Source organism: Lepisosteus platostomus, chromosome 2, assembly GCF_059453375.1.
Source record: "Lepisosteus platostomus isolate fLepPlt1 chromosome 2, fLepPlt1.hap1, whole genome shotgun sequence".
Taxonomy (NCBI): Eukaryota; Metazoa; Chordata; class Actinopteri; order Semionotiformes; family Lepisosteidae; genus Lepisosteus; species Lepisosteus platostomus.
The window spans coordinates 16983297-17006654 of NC_142612.1; the positions used below are offsets into that span (position 1 = coordinate 16983297).

General features: G+C 39.7%; 1 protein-coding gene across 1 annotated transcript; it reads left to right on the forward strand.

Moving 5' to 3' along the window:
* The first annotated feature begins 1058 nt into the window (after positions 1-1058).
* On the forward strand, positions 1059-23025 carry casq2 (calsequestrin 2). The gene is made up of 11 exons (XM_088601317.1): positions 1059-1539; positions 9176-9260; positions 9999-10099; positions 12210-12321; positions 13714-13787; positions 14273-14403; positions 15573-15618; positions 17755-17809; positions 19341-19441; positions 20581-20655; positions 21264-23025. Exons 1-11 carry the CDS (start codon positions 1303-1305, stop codon positions 21504-21506), a joined length of 1260 nt encoding a protein of 419 aa, XP_088457443.1. The 5' UTR covers positions 1059-1302; the 3' UTR covers positions 21507-23025.
* The last annotated feature ends 333 nt before the right edge of the window (positions 23026-23358 follow it).

The window sequence follows — 23358 nt, forward strand, 5'->3', positions numbered from 1 at the left end:
GTGGATTGTCATTCTCACCTCTGGTAGATCTGTACATACACCTTGGTTATTCCAGCTACTCGTTTTATGGTTGTGCGAGAAAATGACAATACCTAAGTTGATAACCGTAGCAAAATGTGAGTGCTTTGTGCCCAAGGGTGATGATGATGTCTGTCACGCAATGTCCATGAATCTGTTTTTTATACAGAGCTGTTCAGAAGAGTTTCACAACCTAAGTGGTTCATCCACTGGACTCCCATGCCTGGTGAAAATCGCAGTCAGCTGTGAGCACCAATACCAAGGATCTCCAGGACTAAGTGGAACAATACAAAGGTTTTCATGTCACACTGTGGATGGAACTGGAAAGCCGCAGTGCTGTGAGGTGGAAAGGGTGAGTCATTTCTGCCCTCACATTGACATTGAAACCCTACTGTCACATCCCAGTTTGTAGTGTGTTAATACTGTATGCATGCACCAAGACCCCCACCTCATATCTGAACTTACCTAATAAACAGTGTAGCTGTATAAAAACAACAGCAACAGCCTTTGATATATGAAGTGAATTCCATGGCTGGCCGATGTCTATCTTTCATATCTGTTCTGTAAAATATCAAAATTAAGGCATTTATAAATCCTTATCAATGAAATACCATACAACAAGTGAGGTAACAAATTAGAATTCTGTATTTTTTCATTTAAAAGTATTTTATTCAAATATGAAATATAGTGAAAATAGAATTTGAATCCCTAGTATAATGCAATATTTGATTGTTTTACTAATGTATTAATAATTCTTTGAATAAAATCTATCTTTGATACATATATATAACCGAAAATGCAGTGCTGCACTCTAGGTTTCAGTGTTGTTTCTTCTATCCCACTTTGGATGTAAATTAATTAAGCAATTTTTTTTTTCTTTCAGGATCTTACAAAGGACTCATCACTTGGGCTGATAAAGAGGCTGGGCGAATCCCTAATGGTGTCATATCTGTCCTCTTTTGATTTGCTGCATTTATTTTTAGCCCGAAACAACTGCTTCCTAAAAATGGTTCTGAAATGGCAGGGGAGAGGGCACAGCTATGTAAGGTATCCGGGGCTGAAGCTTGCAGATTGTGATCGCCTGTCGTTTTTGTCTCTCTCTTTGTCTTGGCCAGAGACTGAGAGGGACAGGCTGCCTTTTCCTGGCATGAGGAGCAGGAGAGGGCTGAATAACTAGAGCCAGAGAAGAGCTCCACATTAAAGGGTTCCCATCCTGCTGGCCCTGCTGCAGCTTGAGCCTCTCCTCTCCACGGGCTTCCTTTCAGGCTGCTCCTCTGCCTCAGCATGAAGACTATCTGGCTTCTGCTGCCTTGCCTCTATCTATCAGCCTGCCTTTGCAGCGCAGAGGAAGGGCTGGAGTTCCCCAGCTTCGATGGGAAAGATCGGGTGATAGACATTGACGCCAAAAACTATAAGAAGGCGCTGAAAAAATATGACATGCTGTGTCTCTGGTACCATGAATCCAGGTCTTCCAGCAAGGAGCATCAGAAACAGTTCCAGATGACCGAAATGGTGCTGGAGGTAAGGACAGGAGCAGCGAAGGAGACTGAGTCTTTATCGGGTTTGGGATAGGGATCGTGAATGTGTGCTTGCCTGTTCCAAAGGGATCAGTGCCTCTCCGCTCTGCAGACGCTCATACTGTTGCTTTCAAGGTCAGGCTGTGGCAGTACTCTGCTGCCAGCTGTCTGTTTATTCTTGAGAAGTTGTTTGCTAACCTTCTGCAAAGGGCTCATACTTCTCACACGTCTCTCTTCCCAAAACTGGCTTTGCTTTTCCATCTATTATGGCAGTTTGCTCTCCGTATGTACAGTAGTGTCTGGGACCATGAAGAAGAAGTTCACAAAATCCGTTCTGGACCATAACGAGAGGATATCTGAATTAAGAGTTAAACATACAGTATGAATTGTTTTCACACCTGAAGAGGTTCATCAGCCAAAAAATGTTTTTAGTTTCCTACAAGAAGTGTAAGGTTGTTTTAATTTTTTAACTCACATTTTCTTAACGTATTCATTCATATTTTGTCAAGTGCTACAACTTGCAGAAATATATACTGATAGTAATTCAGTCTTCCCATAAGTAATTCAACTGTACTTATTAGGTGGAAATCAGCTTTTAGTTCTCTAAGAAATAGTTACAATGCTTATCAGGAATATTTCTGTGTGCCACTTTGTATTCTTATTTGTGCTGCAAAGCCTTTCTGCATGTGTTCAGCTTAATTGTTATATCAGTTTCATTCAAATACACTTTATCTACATTTATTCAGTATATCAAAGCCATAAATTACCTGCACAATTATTTTCTTGGATTAAATTTCTTTACATAGGTGAGACATTGAAGTCTTAGTTAAGCAAAACCGCCAACCTAAGATTGATTATTAATGTATATAATTTTCAAATATATCTGCTGTCTGATGCCCGTGTGTGAGCTACATCATATCACACCATTTAATTCAACTTTAGTTATTCTTGCTTCAGCTTCAACAAGTTCCTTGCATTAAAGTACAGAATCAATGAATTTATTTCAACCTACATCTTCCAGCATTGCTCCTGCAAAAGTCCTGTCATTCCACTTGGTTTGTGGGCCTGATCTTTGTATGGCCCTGGTGCTGTGCTCAGTGCTGAAGGAACCAGACACCCTAATCATGCAGGACACTAACATGCTGCTCTTAGATACCTGGGGTTTCACAGGCCTGATCTTATTTTGTGAAGCAATGTGGATTGTCTGGAGATGTGAAGTAACAGGTGCAGTATGCCAAGCAGGGGGGTTAAAAGCAACTTTAAAGTAATTGCACACCTACTTTATGTTTTTATTACATATCTAATAATTTTAATACATATCCAATTTTATCATCAATATGGACCTTTACATTTTTGTGCTAGATGTTTTATTTTGTCATTGCTGCTGCTCGTGACATTATGTTTGTATTTTTATTTCTTCCTGAAGTTCTCAGAGGAATTCTGCCTAATGGTTTCAGATAGTTTCAGATAATACTGTGACATTGTATCCCCAGGTGTCTCAGTAGTATCCCAGCTCCCATTGCAGGAACCTGTTCTATGTTCTTACCAATAAGGATGTCGGCATTGGTCCTGTGGTAATGGGCCAAATCCAGTGTGTTTGTCGTCAGTGAATTCCTCTATGCCAAAAGGAAATACATTAGTTCACGAGAAAATTTAAAGCTATTGAGCATCCTAGGGGATTTCCAAATGCCCCCTGTTATGTAACAGCATCTGACTGCATGCTCTAACACTAACCTACACTGGATAACTTCACCATGTCTCTTGCCACAGGTTGAGTTATTACTTTGAATGACACTTTTATTCAAGCCAACCCATATTTGCACCAAATTATACAACTGGGTATTTTAGTGGAGTCGTTCATGTGAAGTACCTCATTTAAGGGTATTACAACAATGTAATTGTTCAGGGCAGGAAGCTTGTGACCAACACAAAATTCCCATAACCAAGGCATCCCACAGGGTTCTGTATTAGGGCTCCTATTCTTTTCTGCTGACATATTGCTTCCAGGGTCTGTCTTCAGAAAGCAAAGTCCAACTAGTGAGCAGTGAAAAATCTACAAGCTCTTAAATTTGTTGCTTACGTCAAAAACGTTGTTATCTTCTCCTATTTGACTGTCAAAATCATGGGAACAACTTTTAGAGATTAAAAGCCACACTAGTAAATCTCCAGCTGACGGATGTGGTAAGGAGTTGGTCAGTCACAGCGCCTGGACACCCACTGTGTTTCTCTCCTCTCTGGACTCCTCTTGGAGGCAACAGAACTGCAGCCATAGTCCACCTGGGTCAGAAAAATCCCCAGATCATGAGACCTGTAATGAAGTCCCCTGGCAGTGCCTTGTAAAGTTTTCAATTGGACTACTTCAGTTCCAACCAGTCCTAGTTCCTGTTTATCTGAGTATCCTCTAAGTTCTATTTGTTTCAAATACAGTATTGTGGTTCACTGATGCCATACTGCTAGACATCCTAATGCCATTTTGTTTTTATACAGGAAGAGATTTTTATTTAATAATTGAACTGGTTATCTAGTCATTCTGTGGATTTTAATATTTCACAAGCAAATTCAAAGATGCATGTGAAAGGAAAATCATACATTTGTGACATAAACTTTGCCTATTGTAAAATCTTATTTTTTTTTTTAATCAAACGCAGACAGCTATGCAGCGCAGTTATTCCACATATACATTCTTTCTGACCTGCTGTGAAGAACTGAGAACATTTGCACTCCCTGTTTCAAAGCCTTTGGTGATAGGAATTTTCATTAACCTTGATAATATACTAATATTTAACAAAGTCTTTTCATACACAGTTAACAGTGGGCAACTGCAAGATGTGTATGATAGGAAATTCAGGAAAAAGGGCCAAAATAAGAGCAACAAACATAGAACAGATGAATTATAACTGAGAAACAAATCAGTAAGCAAATTATGACTTGGGAAAGAGATGCGCAGTAAAGTTAAGGGTCAATTGAAGATGTAGATGTTTAGAAAAAGGCAATCAAAGCTTCTGTCTTAAATTGAATGAATTGCACATCTGCCAAGTCAAGTTGCAAAAGTCAGGGAATCTGACTACAGTTTTAGAGAACTCTTGACAGCACCAACAAGTTCTGTAACCAGAATGGGTTAGTTTGACTACTGCAAAGAAAGATTTAACTGTGAAAGTTCAACAGGGTTGGTTAACTGGGCCAGCTTAGGGCAGGACCAGAACAGGTGCCCCAGACAATTGTGAGCATTTGCCTTTTCAGCTGGTATGTTTCTAAGGCTTGCAATTTCCATATTGAAGAAATAGCTTGAGTATCCAGTCTAGCTTTGCAGTGACACATCACTTTGTTATGTTTCAAAGTGAGTGGTGACCTATCCTAACATTCATTTAGTTCTAGTTAGACAGACCATTGGCCCAGTTCTACCACAGCTGATCCTCCTTGCTAAATGCTTTTTACTAAGAACATTACTTGTCGTGATAAAAATGGGCATGAACTGCATTCAGCCCTTTGTTGGACATGCAGATGAAGGAAAGATGAGATCTTTATTCTTAGCTCTATTACTTGAGTCTTGGCCATTTGTCAGACCCTGAAGGCCACACGTGTTCTGGCTGTTCACACCAACAGAGCGACTTGCATGCTTATCCCTATAAATAAAATAGATCACTTTTTGCAAAAATAGATTATATTACCTGTTCTTTTCCCCGTTTTTCTATGTCAGTCTTTTGTTGCATCCTAGAGTGCATAATAGGGCTTGAAGGGTACACCAAGCCTGCACTTGTGGTGTCACTCCCTTGAGCTCTCATATCCCCAGAATATAGGGAATGCTGGGTTCAACCTGTGTTTGTACTACATTTCCGAGGAACCCCAGACTGTCTGAGACTCTGGTCCCATTTCATTTCCTTATGCATGTACCCCTGTGAAGCTGTGGCTTGGATCAAGTCTATTAATGCTGGTCAGATACTGAGGGTGCTGTGGAAGACGTTTAGTGTACTGTAGTTCATTGTGAAAACACAACAAGGAAAGGAAGGTATTGTTTCAGCAATATGGAGTGATAGTGCCTTCTAGATGCTCGTCTGTGTGCACAGAAGTGCCTCTTGTTTTTTGCCTTACATCTCATTTCTTGAATTTCACTTGCAGTGGTATCATTTCCTTGGATGCTTAAGAGTGTTCAAACCACCGGTGCCACAAAGCAGGCTCTACAGCACAGTGGGTTTACTGTATCTGCTGCTTATGTGGGCTCAAGTTCATGTCTTACTATTGGACTACTTTGTACTTTTCAGGATTCCAAGTAGCTGTTTCAAGTGCTCAGAATAGTCTTGAATCTTCAAGACTAAAGAGATCCAGTCACTTTGACATGTGTATCTATGAAAGTCGTTTGAGACCAGGAGGTAGTTTCATTCCTCTGGGCTTTTAAGAGACCAGTCTTCTGGTGTGGCAGGTTCGATTTGTGTTTGGGCTGTGCTGCAAATAAATATCTCAGAGATTGAGTTTAATTTGTATCTGCACATGTTTCTCCTTAAATAGTCCTTGGGCTGTTAAAGTCTTTTTTTCTGCTCAGTGTTTTTAAACTGGAAAGCATTAAAAATACATTCTTTCTGACCTACTGTGAAGAACTGAGAAACTTTGCAATCTCTGTTTCAGAGTCTTTGGTGATGTTGATTTTCATTAACCCTCATAATATACTCATATTTAAAGTTAACAAAGTCTTTTCATGCACATGCTCATTCTAAAAAATAAAACATGGAGGTTAACAGTGCATTGAAAGCAAAAAGAAAACGTTCTAAAGATATCAGTATCTAACATGCAGTATTCATGCAGTTCATGTAAAACAGTTTTACCTGTAACTGGGAGAAAAAGTAAATAGCAAACAGACTTAAAAATTTACTGGTAGATTCACAGGATATGAATCATAGTCTGGTTTCGCAAACCAAAATTGCCACCTACAGAGACTTTGAAGGACAAAATTGCAGGTAATTTTCTAATAATCCTGAATAGAATGTGGTGTCTGGATTCCAAATACATACAAAAGTATACTTTCAAAAGCAGCCACTCCACTTCACTCACTGTGGCAACTTCATGATGAAAAAACATTCCTGTATCCCCTAATAGAGGCTCCAATTACAAGCGTATAAAATGGCCAGGTCCCCTGAGTGACATTTAATTTCATTTTATAACAGTATATACTGTGTATGTATTTTTAGAACACTGATAAAAATAGTATATTTATTATGCACACAGTTGGCACTTTGGCACAGAGGTTAGCACGGCTATCTCGCCCCTCTTTCCATGTTCTCGCACCGCAGCAGCACCCTAAAATCTGAGCGTCACCAATTCGAATCAGGGCCACGCCATTGCCCGGCTACCTGCAGGAATTCTCAAGCGGCAGTGCTGTACTCTACCTTACAGGTTAAATGGGGTAAATAGCCTCCTCTCGTATGTGACCTGTCTTACAGTATGTTTTTAACAGGCTAAGTGCCCCCCTGTGGCTTAACAAGCCACTGAAGTTTGCATCGCTCAGGGTGAGCGGCATCTGTTTTCTGTCCAGCTCTGACTTGCAGCCTCCAGTGATTCACGATTGAGGAGGGGGAGTGTAATAAATCGAATCGGTAATTCCACATTACGTACGGGCGTGCTGCACATGACGAGACCCATGTTTGCATCTGCGGTCTTGTTTTTTATACGTCTTGTAATCTTTATAACTTGGTTTACGTTGAAATTTTAATGAGTTTATTTTCTATTGTCTCCCCCCCTCCAGTCACTGTTCCAATTGGTGTTTGTGCCTCACACACACAAGATTAATCTATTCACAGACAATTTATCTTTATCTCTTTCTCTTTAACCTATTCACCATTCAATTTCATGGTGCATTTTTACTGGTTAGAGTGCTACTTAAATAGTAGCGAAATATTGTCAACTAAGCTTGTGCAACACTTAAATAAATTGGAATACTTGAACCCACTAAATCAAGTTTAATTTTGTGTGTCTACAATCACTCCATTTCTTTATTCAGAAAACAAAGTCCCCATTCCCCGTTTCATTCCCTGAAACCATCTGGACTCTTCTTACACAACAAGAGAATGTTTGCACCCATGCAAAATCAATACTACATCCTCAGGCAGCTCTTTTAAAGTTGTCTGAAATTCTCAGCACTAGAGACATGCTGTTTGTAGTTTTTGCTACAGACTTCTTTGTAATGGGCTGTAAATAAAATAAAGCACTAATCTCTCCATGTGAATAAATGTTAAGCTGTCTGTCCTCAGGGCTCAGGGCTTTGTCTTACTGAGTGTTACCTTCATAATGATACATACAATATTAATAAAGAGAGTGCGTGGCCTGATCTGCCAAGCAAAACATAAGTGACTGTGGAGAGATCTAATGTTCTGAAGAGTTTGTATTGTAGTCAAGGTTTGAAAGTCTCTGAGAGTCCTGGAACACACCCTCATTTTTAAATTTAAATTGACTTCCGTCTTGAAGTCAACAGCTGCTGTTCATTACCACTCTCCAGTGCAACCCCACATTGACGCTGTAAGAGACACACACATATCATCTGAATGAGAGCTGGTACACAGTATTTGGAAAATAGGAACAAGTCATACATTTATTCCATGCTGAAAAGAGAAGAGAGAAAACACAACGTTTTGGCTGCGAAGCCTTCTTCAGGTGTGAGAAAGACAGGGCAGACAGCAAAGATTAAATAGCACAGAAGAACAAAAGCTGTGAGAGGGGAGGAGGCAGGAGGGGCAGAGAGGCCACTCAAGAAGTGCAAAGTGCTGCATGAGAATAGAGAAGATTACACTAAAATAAATCAGTCATTGAGAGAAGGGGGAAGGTGTGAACCTAGTTTCAGGATAAGTTTAGTTTCTGTTGTCTTTCTACTGTGAGAGTTGAGAAACCCTTCTTTGAGAACGGAAACAGAGAGATCAGTGTGATCATGGCCGTCTGAGGTGAAATGAGAAACCATGGGCTTGGAGAAATCTTTCATCTTCCCAGTCCTAACATCTTCCCTGAAACGTTCTCCTAGTCTCCTTCCGGTTTCCCCAGCGTAGATAGTTTGGCATTTTTGGCAAGAGATACAGTAAATGAGGTTGCTGGAGGTACATTATGTCGTTTGGGTGATATTTGGAAAATAGTGCATTTCTCTATTATGGCTTCCAAAGAGAGCACTGTTTAGAATCACAGTCACAATGCCAGAGGCAGGAGTCACTGTTTTATCACCCTGTCTGTCTGTATCCACTCTGTCCAGTCTAATAGCATTCAGTAGATTGTGCTACTGAGAATGATCCACCCATCTCTATAGAGTTAGATATAAGAATTAAGCAAATCTCTCTTTCACTGCCTGTACCTTGATAGAGAATGCACTTATCTGCAGAGCAGACACGGAGTGTATACAGTATATACAGACTAACTCATCTAGTCATTTCTTGAAGAACAATACAGTATATTCTTACATGTTTAACAATCTAGGGACAGTGAGGCTGATAGAAAAGCTGGAGTGGGATTTTTTTTTTTGTTATGGTAATCAGTCTGCAGAGCTCATGGACCAATTATATTGTTCAATTCTTTTGTCTTTTCCCTGCAGGTCCTGCGTTTTTGATTTATTGCTTGTAACTCCTTGTGAGCCCTTACCTGGCTCAGTCCTTGGTTTCTGTCTTTCTCTTCAGCTGGCCGCACAAGTCCTAGAAGACAAAGACGTAGGATTCGGGATGGTGGATTCCAAGAAAGATGCCAAAGTAGCTAAAAAACTTGGTAAGCTAAGAAAAGATTGTTGACATTTAATGTTTTACTCGGTTATGACGAAGCCTGTTCTATGGTGATTATATTCAATACCAGTCTCTCCAGACCCTCCCTACACTAGCTCTGGAAAACACACCGCTACTTCTACACAGAAGGCGAGCTAACGCTGCTTTGAACACTTCTTATTCAATCTTTGACTATTAAGGCTTGACAACTTCAGAGAATAATGTGAAATTAATACTGTGAAAACATATTCCTATATGTGCTACAGAAGAAAGTGGTACAGACTTCACTTACATGAAGCATGAAGCATGGCAAAGCATCTTATCATTCCTTGTTAATGCAGTCCTGTTGCTGCCTGGTCCATGAAGCACCAGTGATATCACACAACCCCGGGAAGCATGTTCACACTTATAAAAGCCTTTCTGCTGATAACCTTTGACATCCATTTATTTTTTTATTCAGTATTGGCGACTTCCGTTTTGGTGCTATATAACAAATTGAAAAATAACTACCATGCAGTGCCTTGCAAAGGTATCCATCCCCATCCAGTGACATCCTGTTTTGTTGAGTAGTTGAGTTACAAATGATGTACTGTATACGCAATTTTGAATGTAAATTATTTTAATCAAGACTTGAATCCTTAATTTGAATGTTTTTACAGTTGAATAACGGGGAACACCTGGAACTGGAACCAGCGTGTTCTCAAATCACTGTTACCTTGCGGACTTATCTCTCCTGCCTTTTCAGGTCTGGAAGAAGAGGGCAGCATCTACGTGTTCAAAGATGAGCACGTGATAGAGTTTGATGGAGAGCTTTCTGCGGACACTCTGGTGGAGTTCCTTTTAGATGTAAGTATTGGTGGGAAAAGTTGAAAATTGCTTTTGTCTTTTGACATCAAGGGGATGAAATGGGCTTCTCTAATTTATTTGGATGTAAGATAGACTGAGGGGAAACAGCCAGGTGGAATCTCCATGGGTCTTTAATGAAAAAAGGGCAGTAACATAGACAACCACAAACCTGTTGCCATGGAGAAAGCATGGTGCATACTGTAATTGTCCTGATCACAATTAAAATACAGTATGTACTCAGTCTGACTGACCTCCATATTGAAAATCTTTGCATACAGTTCCTGCAGAGAACCTACATATATCAGACTTTTTATTTTGGTCTGTGATGAAGTGAACATTAAACATACAATATCTACAGTACTGTACAGTACAGTGCACACCTACGCTGAATGCCAAGATATGGTAACCACTTAATAGATTCTTTCTAGCCTTGTGCACTCAGAAATACACACTGCACAATGTCTTAATAACCTGGATCATTTCACTGCTCTTTCAACGCATTGACTATGGCTAAGTCACCTGGGACTTAAAGACATAGAGTAGAGTATGCTCATCAGTGCCGCACAAAAGAAGCAGCCTCCCCCAGGACCTGTGGTAGAGATATAACCCGTGAGTGGGAGTGGGGTTTCAACAGTTCGAGCCTCCTTCATAATGAAGGTCTTGCCTGAGTCTTGAGAAAAAGAGAAAGATTTCTTCATAGGACTACGGATACTCACTTCATGCAGCAGTGTCCTGGAAGTCTTCTGAGAGCCATTTCACTTTGGCAAGAAAAGAGGACATGTGTGGGAGGGTAGAAGGTTGTATCTGCACTGTGGTTGTGAAAGAACAGTGAATAACGTCTCTATTTCAGACGTTAACAGCAAAATGGAGCATTAAAAAAAAAACAGTACACATATACACATGTAATACCCACCCCTACGCAAACATCAAGGATACCAATACTAAAATAGATTCACTAAAAGGCACGTTTGATGTGCCACACATCAAGTCTTGCTTTTCTCATGATGGGACAGACTTCCAAAGATAAGATGGGAGAATTTATCTTCTGGAACACCGTCTAGACATCTGAAATATTTCACCAGTCACTTCTAGTATTATTACCCCCAGTGTTTCACCAGCAACTAATTGCCACAATTTTTCCTTTGTGGCTTCAGGTTTTCCCCCTGCTTGCTGGTACCGCACTGTCAGACTAAGACAGATGATATCTTTCAAATGCTGGAAAAAGTGATCTTTTGTGATAATGGCACCCCCTCCTGAAGGTCCCTTTAAGAGCCAGATGCTTTTTCCAATTACTGCAGACAGCAACTCTGGTTCAACAACCTAGTCCATGTGGAGCTCAATGAGTCACATCAGCTACGGCACTAAACAAGCAGGGAATCGGACAGGCAGCAGACATAGGGCTTCAGAAATTTGTGAGGAGAGTCTTTAGCAGAAGGTGCTGTCAGAGTGTCATTGGTCCCACTATTAGTATTAAGTGTACAGTTTTCTACAATAAAAGAATGTAGTCCCTGGCCTGTAATGATTAAACTTTAAGAGCCCATTTTTACATTTAAAATTCTGTTTTAAGTCCAGCGCTCTTCCTTACTTTTAAAAATAAAAACAAACAGAAACTACACAATGATCATAAAACAAAAAAGGGAATAGAAAGAGAGTCTGCTAAGCACATTTTCGTTAATTCTACGATTGTATTAACGGTTTACCAATAATATGCATAAATCACATGAACCGTGTACTTAACACGGGCAGTAAATGCTGTAATTGTACTAAATGCTGTAAATGAAACAAAGAATTGCATACATTTTCAGGGTTTACAGTGCAATAACTATCTAATAGCATTGGTATTTTTGAAGCAGCTCTTAATAGAGAAGAGGTCGACAAACAGTGATAAAGGGTTTATACTTCAAGCAGCTGGTGCCACATTCCGAACCGGCTGTAGTAGGCATGAATTTCTTTAAATCTGGATATGTCAGACATGACATGGAACATAACAGCCCTGTGAAGGACCTCCATGCACGTGGGTCCTGACCCAGGAAAGGGCCGTCTTCATTAGTGCCGCGAGTGCAGGGTGCCTCCTTCATTCCCGCTGATGTACGCTTTTGTTCATTACCAGTTGCTGGAAGACCCTGTGGAGCTCATTAGCAACACCTTGGAGCTCAGAGCTTTTGATAACATCGACGAAGACATCAAACTCATTGGGTATTTCAAAGACGAAGACTCAGAGCGTGAGTCCTTTTTTTGTCTTTTGTTGTCTTTTGCATGTTCTCTTATACCTCTTCCTTCCACTGTATCCAGTAGTATGTCAGATTATTGTTAAAGTGTTAAAAACCTAAGAGTAATTACATCCTTTGATTTCTCTCAACCTCTAAGTTTACCATCTAAGTCAGCATGTATGAACTGGCAAGCCTTGGTTACTTTTCAGCTTAATAACTATGTATTTATTTAAGAGCTGTACATTAAGTGTGATATACATAGAGCCAGATGCAGGTAATATATTTTTTTCCTAACTTTCATCTATACATAGTGTCACAGCTGAAAATCAGTTACGCCTGCTAACAGTCCCATCTCCATGTATGCCCAGTATTCCCAACTGGCACTTATCTGCACGCAAGAAAACATTAACAACAACAACAACAGCCAATAATAGATATAGATTTCTGCAACGAAGACTGTCAGTTTCCCCTTGTGACAACAAAGCTTTAAATAGCTTCTTTGCTAGTCAAGTAATCTTGAAGCAATTATGTTGCTCTTCTTTTAAGGACACGTGATGATCATGTAACCTTTTCTTAAATACCCCTTGCTGAAAGCTGAGCTGCTTTGTAGTGACAGACCTCCAAAACCATTTTTAGATAACACATGAATACATCATTTGGCACATTTGTGTACATGTTGATAAGATGCATCTAGTTAGATTAAAAAAACTTTATGCAAAACAAGTTTCATTCAACAAGCCTTTAATAAAGGGCTTAAGAGAAGTTGTTCCAGTGCAGTTGTGTATACTATAAACGAAAAATATCTATAGTAGAAACTACAAGGAAGTGCATTTAAAACGGAGAACAGGAGGCACTTCTTTACACAAATGGTTGTGGAAGTGTGGAACAAGCTGCCCAGCCATGTCGTTGAAGCTGAAACCCTGGCTTCTTCGTGGTTTCTGGATTAAACCCTCTGATCAACAAACTGCTAGTATCTAAATGAGCTAAAAGCAGTGGGCTGAATGGCCTCCTCATTTGTGACCTTCCTTATGATCTTGTACACATCTATCCATCTATCACAGAAGAAAGAGGTCTCTTGCACTGTAAAGTAAACACATGGAGCTTTTGTCTAAATTTCGCTTCGCGTTCAGAAGGGACCTGATGTGTGACTAAATGCAAGTAACATTTGCTGATGACGAGAAGTGCCTCAACAGTTTTTGTAGCCGTTTGCGTATTTTACAGTTGTCTCTTTACGAAGCCAGTGATTGTAAGAACAGTCCTGCCACTCAGATGTGTGTTCTGGAGGTACACCAGTGTCAGGGAAGTACTGTAGGACAAGTGTAGGATTAGGGAAACCTGGGCCACTCATTATGAGGTCTGACCTTTTTGTGACACAATTCATGTTTTTCTCTTCTCTTCTCCTAGACTTCAAAGCCTTCCAAGAGGCTGCAGAACACTTTCAGCCGTATATTAAGTTCTTTGCTACTTTTGAAAAAGGAGTAAGTGATGCTTCCTTTTTTCTCCATGTGCTGAAATGACGAATCTGTAAGCATGTGAATAACAAAAGAATTAAAAAGATGAATAATGTCTCTGATGAAAACAAATGGATTTCATAAAAAGTCTTTCCATTTTGCCATCAGAGGTGAACAAGTCCAGTACATCATCTATCAGTTGGTTCATCACTTCAATACAATTTGAGTATGTTCTTCACCTAACCCCAGGGCAAACAAAGCAATATAAAGGATTTAAATGAAAATTCATATCACTAGTTGCCCCAGCAGATACATTATTTTAAATGGGAATGCTGTGTTATCTCTGTCATTAACCCAATAAATGGGTATTCTGTGATTTCTGTCAGATAAATTCCACATTCTTTTCAATTTCAATTTTCACTCCTCTCTGCAGTACCCCATTGTAACTCCTTATCGCCTGAACAACCATCCTTGTGGATCAAGACACAGAATGACTTTTTGCTCTCTTTCAGGTGGCAAAGCAACTTACTCTGAAAATAAATGAAGTGGACTTCTATGAACCTTTCATGGAAGAGCCGGTGACTATTCCAGGAAAGCCACACACAGAAGAGGAGATTGTAGACTTTGTGAATGAACACAAAAGGTAAAGGACGTTTTAGCCAAGACAATATCATATACATGCAGCACAATCAACTTGGAAATGTATTTCAACATAGCAGTATTTCAGAAGTATGAGTTAAGTATTAGCCAAAGTGGAAATGGGCTAGATGGGCCAAAATCCCTACTCTTGCTCGTAGCCTTTCTTGCTTATGAAAAGTATATCAAACAGTATGGTGGGACGGTGTTGCAGTGTTTAGCATTGCTGCCTCGCAGAGCTGGGGCTCTGAGTTTATTTCTGGGGGTGCTTTCTGTGTGGAGTTCTGGATGTTCTGCCCGTGTTTGCGTGGGATTTATCCAGTCCAAAGACATTCTGGTAAGTTAATTGGCTTCTGGGAAAACTGTCCGGGTTTCAATGTGTGTGTTAGTCAGTCCTAACAGATTTGCCCTGCGATGGACTGGCATTCCGTCCACGGTGTATCCTGCCTTGCAAACGTTACTTGCTGGGACAGAGTTTAGAAAATGAAGGGATGGATATAAAAAGCTATTTAAAGGAATATTAAGGAAGCATATTATTTTAGATGAATGCCTCTGGCAGTGACAGGTTGTTTATTTTGCCGTAGTGGTGTATCCGTAAACACACTTTTCAGATTTTCTGAGACAATACTCCTGGAGAGAAGTGGGCGACTTGAAACCCCATCAGTCTGATCATCTTCAGTCACATAGCAGCTTCCCTGCAGTGCCTTGCAGTGCAATCACTTCTCTGTCTGCTGCAAACTCTGCTGCGCGCCAAATTCATGGCTCCGAATTGAAGACATGAAAGGAAAAATAACTGAACTGTCCACTCATCTTAGGACACACTGCAGCATTGACCATGCAGTACAGGAGGTTCTGCACTGATAGGAGGAGAGGCATGTTTGACACTGACATCACCATGAGCTTGTAGGCTATTGGGTAATTACAGGGGAGTCAGGAAAGCCCTCAGCCAATCATAAACCTCCATGGGGATTCCCAGTTACAGCTGGATAGTGAAATGACCCAGGTTTGAACTCAAACTGCCTGGGTCATAGAGCTCAGCCTGTGCTCAGGACAAGCATCTTCATCTCTTGAGCTGCTTGGAAGTGCAGTTCGGTTTAACAAGGAATAAGTTCCCATTGAGGATGTGAACAATTCCCACTGGTCAGACTTGTATTTTCTAATGACTGTCTTTTCCAGGCCCACTCTGAGAAAGCTACGTGCTGAAGATATGTTTGAAACATGGGTAAGAACCAATGCTCTTCTATGACTTGATAAGATGATCTCACTTAGAAATGAGGTTCTATTAAACTGCCTGTGAATACTGCATGTGTGTTCTAGTGAATGCAGTGGCATGCTGTGTGACTCTTGGCAGGACCTGCTACATGTCAACCCTTTAGAAAACCGACAGATCGCAGTGAAGGAGGTCAGGCTTTTCAATAGCACAAAAATTGCAAACATTGATTCATCATTGATCATATTCTCATTCATGTCAGTACATTGCCTTCAGCTTCAAGTATTCATAGATGCATTTTCTGAAAATCGAAATGTGATTTTCAGAGACCTTTGACATGAATTTGAAGTACATTAGAGGTTTTAAGGTCACAGATGAGAGGAGGCCATTTCAATTCAATTCAACTTTATTGTCATTAAACTTACACAGGTGCATAGTATAATGAAAAGTGTTTCTCATTAGTCACTCAGGTGCATTATATAAATAGGACAGAAGATAAGACAATAGACAGTAACAGAATAGCAAAAACAGTAACGTAATAACAACATAAATAACATGTAATCAAGTACATTTGGCCTGTCTAGCCCATTTGGTAGTTAGTAGTAAACAGTATTTAATGTAATGGGCTTTTATTGATCTTATTCAACCATTTTGTGAAAGAAAGAAGGGTATCGCCTTCAATAACATAGCTAGTTTGTATGGATAAAAAATTGCCCCCTGTTCTCAGTTTTAAAATCACATGTTTGTTCTGAAGAAATCTGCAGGACTGTCACTGAGGAATTTGAATACTTGTATCAAGTCCCCTTGTAGTCCTCTTGTAGTCTCATCTGTTCAAGACTGTTCAAGACTAAAAGGTTCAGTTCTTTCAGTCTGTCAGTGTAGAACATTCCCTAAAGCCACAGAATGCATGCAGTTCGTCTTCTCTAGACTCCAGAGATTCCAGAGCAGTAATATCTTTTAAATAAAATGGTGACCAAAATCGAACACAGTATTATGAATGAGGTCTTACTAGTGTATTATACAATATTAACATGACATCCCTTGTTTTAAATTCTGCTTTTAGTTGGATATCCTAGCATTTTCTTTGCCTTTTTAATTGCTTCCACGCATTAGCTTGAGGATGTTAATTACATATCAACATTGAGCCTTATTTTAAGTAGCTTTGTCAAATTTAACATTTCCCATTTTATATTTACAGTTTATGTTTTTACTACTTGCATGCAAAACACAAATTTATATATATAGATTAAATTTAATCTGACAGGGGTTTACAGTTTTGAATTTCATTTGCTTCTTCTGTTGTGTTTGATAATCCTTCTAATTTGGTACCATGTGCAAACTTGAGTAGTATATCAGCTATATAGATCATTGATATGAATCAGAAAGATTAGTGATGCTAGTACAGATCCTTGGAGTACTCTGCTAATTACATCACCCTAAACAAGCTTATATGATTCTGTTTCAACCCCACCCATTATCACCCTTCCAAAGAAGGTGTTGACAGAGTAGCTGAAAGACCTAACTCCACGCAAATCTAAGATAGACTTGAATCTGGGATCATGGTATTGTAATCCAGTAGTGTTAATTGATACTTGATTTGTATTTGAGCTGTTGTTGAGCTGTTGACGTATTGACTTCATTGTGTGAAATTTATTTCAATGATGTTTGCAGACTAAATTTAGTTTTCATAGTTTACACAAAAGTGAGCAAATACAATTGAATAAACCCAGACAGGCCATTATCATGGAAATGAATGAAAATGTGACAATTTGTCAGGCACTGCAACAAGACTGAAAGCACCACAGAGACTGACAGTGAGCCAAAAGCAGATGAATCTCTAAGTACTGAGCACATTATTTTCAAGTGCCACCTGTTTTAACTGCTATCTGTCAGTTTAAAATTGTTCAAGGGTAGAACCCCCTGAGTGCAGACCTTGTCAATGGACATTCTAGCCATTGAGTAAATGTAAGCAGACTATTTTCTGTAGTGCATAATTTCTTATGTTTAATAACACCTTAAGACAAGTGCATGTATAATGTTGAATGGGGCTTACAATCGCATTTAAACAGTTAGGTTTGAAAAATCACTTCAATCAATTCAAATCAATTTGTCAGATGCAAACCTTTTTGATGAAAATTCTGTTCCCAGGAGGATGATATGGATGGAATTCATATTGTTGCTTTCGCAGAAGAAGAAGATCCTGGTAAGTGTGAATAAAACATGGTCAACCAGATCATCTGTGAGTTTCCGATTTATTGAACCGGTAAAGGTGCTGATTCAAGAAGAGTCCAGGGCCTGCAGACCAGACAAGATCAATTTGTAAGGGTTATGTCATTGTGTGGACAAACACTCCAAGGGCCGGGTGGATTAGAGATGTCCAGGCTGTCCTCAGATTGTAAGGCAACAGAGACTGTACTGACCTTGCTGTCAGTGAGAACGGAATCACTCCTCCAGTTGGCACTGCCTCTCATTTAAGGCACTGTAAGGCTTCTGTGACCCTGTTGAAGGAAAGCATGCCCCCCATCTTATAACCACTGTTCTGGTTTGAGGGCTGTAAAGTGGAACAGATTACAGTTTATGGCTCCATATTTGTCAGGGTATAAAAGAGATTTAGGAGTGGAAGTGAGCTCGGTGGTTAGTGCCGTCCCATCGCAGCTCCAGGGTCCTGGGAGTGATGCCAGCGTCAGGTTCCCCTTGTGGGGATTTCTGGTCTCCTTGTGCCCACATGGGTTTTTGCTGGTTGCTGTGGTCTTCTCCTATCAGCCAAAGAAATGCTGGCTAAGCTACTCTAAACTGTCCCTTTCTCTGGGGCTCTACTATGAGGGACTGGAGTGCTGCCATCGAAGCGACTCCTGCCAGGATAAGTGGATTTCTGATAATGGACGGATGAAAGAAGGCTTTATCGTTTTTGCACGTGTGATGTTATGTAGTCCGAAAGGACATAATGCATCCATCTATTTTCTAAGTGCTTTATCCAGTACAGGGACATGGCGGAACCAGAGCGTATTCTGGCAAGCAACAGGTGTAAGACAGGATTCACCCCTAACGGGATGCCAGTCCATCACAGGACACACACAGACACACAGACACTCACACACTCACACCAGGGCCAATTTCCCCAGAAACCAGTCAATGTAACAGTATGTCAATAGACAGTCAATAGATACCCGGAGGAAACCTATGCTAGCACAGGTAGAACGTAAAAACTCCACGCAGATAGCATCTCAGGTAATCATACCAGGGCCCCACTGCTGCAAGGCAGCAGTAGTCTTTAAGTTTGTCAAAGACTAAGTTTGTGCCCTGTAGAATCTCAAAGGCAGAGCATGAGCAATTGATACTGCTGTTTTGTTTGGCAGCAGTCTGACACAAACAGACAGCAGTTACAACTGACTTTCAGAGTAGTGTTGTGTTGCAGTGTAAAGTGGCTCAGTTTTTTTAGGAGGCAACATCTGAAAATGCGCAGTTTTGAATGTTGCTGCCATGACAGTCCGGATAGTTGTATAAAGTACCATTCCAAACAAAACAAGTGCAAAGTTAATTTTAAATTAATTAAATGTTTTTAAGCAGTGTTGTTTGGGAGCTTTAGGCTCACATTTAATACTACCAGAATTGTAGCATTCACTTAGGACCAGTGTAATATTAGTGTGAAATCAGGCCTATCTTCAGAGTGGGACACCCAGTGAATAATTTATTGTATTTAGGTACTATATATATTCATTCATTTTTCACTTCAGATGGCTTTGAGTTCCTTGAGATCCTGAAAGAAGTGGCAAGAGACAATACCAACAACCCAGATCTCAGCATTGTGTGGATCGACCCGGATGACTTTCCTTTGGTGAGCTGGTCTCACTCTTTTTTTCAGTGATAATTTTCATCACAACCAGGATTTCAAGCTGCTGTCCCATTCCAGTACAAACACTCACACGTTGCCCAGGCCACTGGAGTCACTCCTCTGAGCTGTCCCATTCCAGTACAAACACTCACACATCGCCCAGGCCATGATTGGGGAAATTTAAATTTTCCAAATCTGGGGAACTGGGGAACATTGAATATGGAGATAGTGATACAGTAATTTCGGTTCAACGTAAATGACTGAGAGCTCGGCTTGAATAAAGCCAGATATCCACAAGGCCCAGAATTCAGAAATCCTGTTGTACAAACAGTAAGCACAACATGCAGCACCTCAAGACACTTCTCACCCTTGGTCCTGAAGTACTTGATTTGCATTACCAATGAGCTCGTAAGTACTGAGCTGAAATCTTTCATTGTAGACATTTCCCTGTTGTCACCTGTTAATTCTATAGACAAAAATAGAGATGAGTGTTAACTCTGTATCCTTCTAATTACTGTTGTTTCAATGATCAAGCATCCGATATGGAAACAAGTGGGCAGCGCAAAACAGACAGTGCTTACTATTATACGTAGGAACACACAATCAGCAAAATCTCCTCCTCTTCCAGGGAACCTACTGAGAATTATTCAACTAGCTAACAGGCAGCAAAAAAAGTTTAAGCAAAATGTAGACTGGATGTCTAGCAACTCTTCAGTTCCAGCATTTCTGAACACAAATCATGGACATTTATTTGATAAGCTAAATAGGATATAATTAGGAGGGCATTTATATTTGGCACATAACTAGCTGCAAGGATTCCTCTTACTGTATTTGTAAACAATTCAAACTGCAAAAATACAATACGTTTTCTAAGATGAGAAAGATAGTTTTTACCCATGTGGGGTTCATGCAGATTCAGATCATTCAGAAGAATTTTGCTTGGGAATGTTGTTTGAACAAAGTATCGGATTCAAGTGAAACAATGATTGCAATTTTCTCAATAAATGAATTAAAGCTGTGAATACTTGGTGGTGACAACTTAGTGTGAATAAAAAGAAATGGCGAAATAAAAAGTCTTCTTCATGTTAATACGTTATATTTCTACAGCATTTACTCAAATAAATGTTTTCCTCTCATTTCAGCTGATTACATATTGGGAGAGAACGTTCAAAATTGACCTTTTCAAGCCTCAGATTGGAGTGGTGAATGTTACTGATGTAAGTTCTACAGTGCTTGCCCTTACTGCCACTGCTATTTTGGTAACTAATAAAAAAATTTAATAACCCAAAAGACTGTGTATTCGCCAGAGTTTTGGCTCCTGACACTGTTAGGCCCACAATGGGGTCTGTGAATAAGAACATGGCCCCCTCTGCTACTTGTTTATATACAGCAAAGATCAATTTAAAAGTAACTGTTGAATATGAATAATATATGTTATATATCCAGGGTGACCTTTTAACATTTTCCACAAGCTACTCAATTACAAATAAGTGGAATTAGACCAACCACCTACCTAAAACATTTACAATTTAAAATCTTGCAATTTCATGTATTACAGTACTTTACTGAAGGTCATACTGTATAATCAGTCACCCTATTGTGTTGAAGACAATTTGGTTTGTATTCGGATTCAGATGGGTCCTAATAAACAGCATAGTGGAACATACTGGTCCTAATTTCCCCTGAAGACAAACTGTGGGCAGACTGTCCTTCCCATTGGCCCACTACACAGATAAGAGGTTTCTGTCAAGTTAAAGGGACAGTAAAACTCTTTCCCCACAGTCTTTGTTTCTGTAATGCCCTTCCTCACCTTTCTCTCCCGCAGGCTGACAGTGTGTGGATGGATCTCGCGGACGATGAGGATCTTCCCACAGCACAGGAACTGGAGGACTGGATCGAGGATGTCCTTTCAGGAAAAGTGAACACTGAGGACGATGACGACGAAGACGATGATGAGGAGGAGGACGACAATGATGACGACGATGACGACGATGATGATGACGACGATGATGATGATGACGATGATGATGACGACGATGATGATGACGACGATGATGATGATGACTAAGTTGCAAACTTCCAGAATCCCTCAATGCTGAAGTCATTCAAAATATCTCGGTTAACAATTGGATTCTGCTGCTTAAAGCCTGGTTCACACTATTGGAACTGTTGAGAAAATACTGTTGCAAAACTTCGGCCAACACAGGCAAATTTCTCAAAGAGCGAGTTCTTCTCTTTTGAGAAGTATTAAGACCTCTATAGGTAGGCCAGCCAGCTATATACCAACTTAAAAGTGTCACAATGTAATCAAAACCAGGATTAGGACACCTGTAAACAAGAGGAGAAGGCTTGAGTTAGCATTCATATAATTAGAAATTACATGTGACACTTGGAACTGGAAAAAGGATGTTCTTTGGAATGTAACTTTATCAAATGAATTATGTCTAGCCAAACATGCCTGTCTTTGATGACAGATATCATAACAATTGGAAAGAGACATGCTGAAAGTCTTGCAGACTCTTGTTACCTCCCTTGGCCATGAGAAAAGTAATGGGAGTTAAGGGCAATCTGAAGTCAAGATATGTGGTATGTCTTGTTGATTGTCGAAAGATATGTCTAACAGTGTGAACCAGGCTTAAACAAGACGCTCCTGTATGCTGGAGCACGTTCAGGAAAAAGAAAAAGAAAAGAAAAAATATACATCGACCTCGGACAGTTTTATAGAGAATTTTGTACATTTTCTACTCTTCTTTATAAGCCACCTCTGCTTCTTTTTTTTTGTCATTTTAACAAATGATATTTTAAACTACAGGCAATACCTGCATCCACAGCTGATGACAAGAGTCTCCAGTTCCTGCCATTGTAAGATGAGAAACTGCTGGTCTTGGTATTTTAAGAAGTTAATGTCCAAGCCCTTCCTACTAAGAGCACACACAATATATTGCTTGAAAGACAGAATAGGCTCGAGAGCAGATGAAATCCAAATTCTGAACCTGTGTAACCAGTAGCCAGAAACAAAGGCAGCATTTGATGGTGGCTGCCAGTCTGGTGCCTATTTTAAAGTTTATGTTGGTTGGCAAGTTGAAGTTTTGCTTTATCGTTACATGTGTTAACGAAATATTTACTGCAGGTGGGATGCTTAAAGAAGTTTTACAACCAAATGTATTTTTCCAATAATAAATCCATATCCTTATTATCGTTTAAAAAATGTTGGAGCAAAAGTAAAAAATGTGAATAATGCTAAATATGAGCTGCAACACCTTTTTATTTTATATTTTTGTAAGGAAGTCTAATATATTTGGTGACAGACATTTGAACTACCTAGTAGTGCACTTCCATAAATATTACATTATTGCTTTGGTTTCCAAGACACCAAGGTTACTGCAAGCATACAAATGGGTTGTGGCCTTCAGAATTTCATTACTATAGAATCCCATTCTACTTAAAAACAAAGAAGCCTCATAAAATTTAAGATCTTTTCTGAAGAAGATTTAACAATTTTATTTTCCACGAACAAGAACACTTTTGGGGCACTGTTGCATGAGCTCTGTGGAATGTTACTTTTAATTAAAACTAAGGAAAAAGTGTCTTCTATTCATCATTTTGGTAACGTAATAAGGTAACGTAAGAAGTTACTGTATTCTCAGTCTTAATACAATATTTATAATAGGAGTGGTCAATTCAAAACATTTCAGTGTGCACTATGGACACAGGCACACTCTTATCCCTCAGAGCAGTCTGGAGATAACAGACAATGAGCTGCAATGTGTCCTAAACAAGACATAGTAAGAGTTATAAAAGAAACCAATGGATGACTCTTAATGCAGAAAGAGATTGTATGATTTGTGAAACTTCTTTGTGGTCTGCTGGCGTAATGACAGTAAATTAGTACACTACAGAAACTGCAACAATGTCTAAAA

Bases quoted from the DNA above. Each gene is read 5' to 3' on its own strand.
- casq2 (XM_088601317.1), top strand. From the start codon at position 1,303: ATGAAGACTATCTGGCTTCTGCTGCCTTGCCTCTATCTATCAGCCTGC. The intron at 9,261-9,998 runs GTAAGCTAAGAA...CTGCCTTTTCAG, and splicing joins CAAAGTAGCTAAAAAACTTG to GTCTGGAAGAAGAGGGCAGC. The intron at 17,810-19,340 runs GTAAGTGTGAAT...TTTTCACTTCAG, and splicing joins CGCAGAAGAAGAAGATCCTG to ATGGCTTTGAGTTCCTTGAG.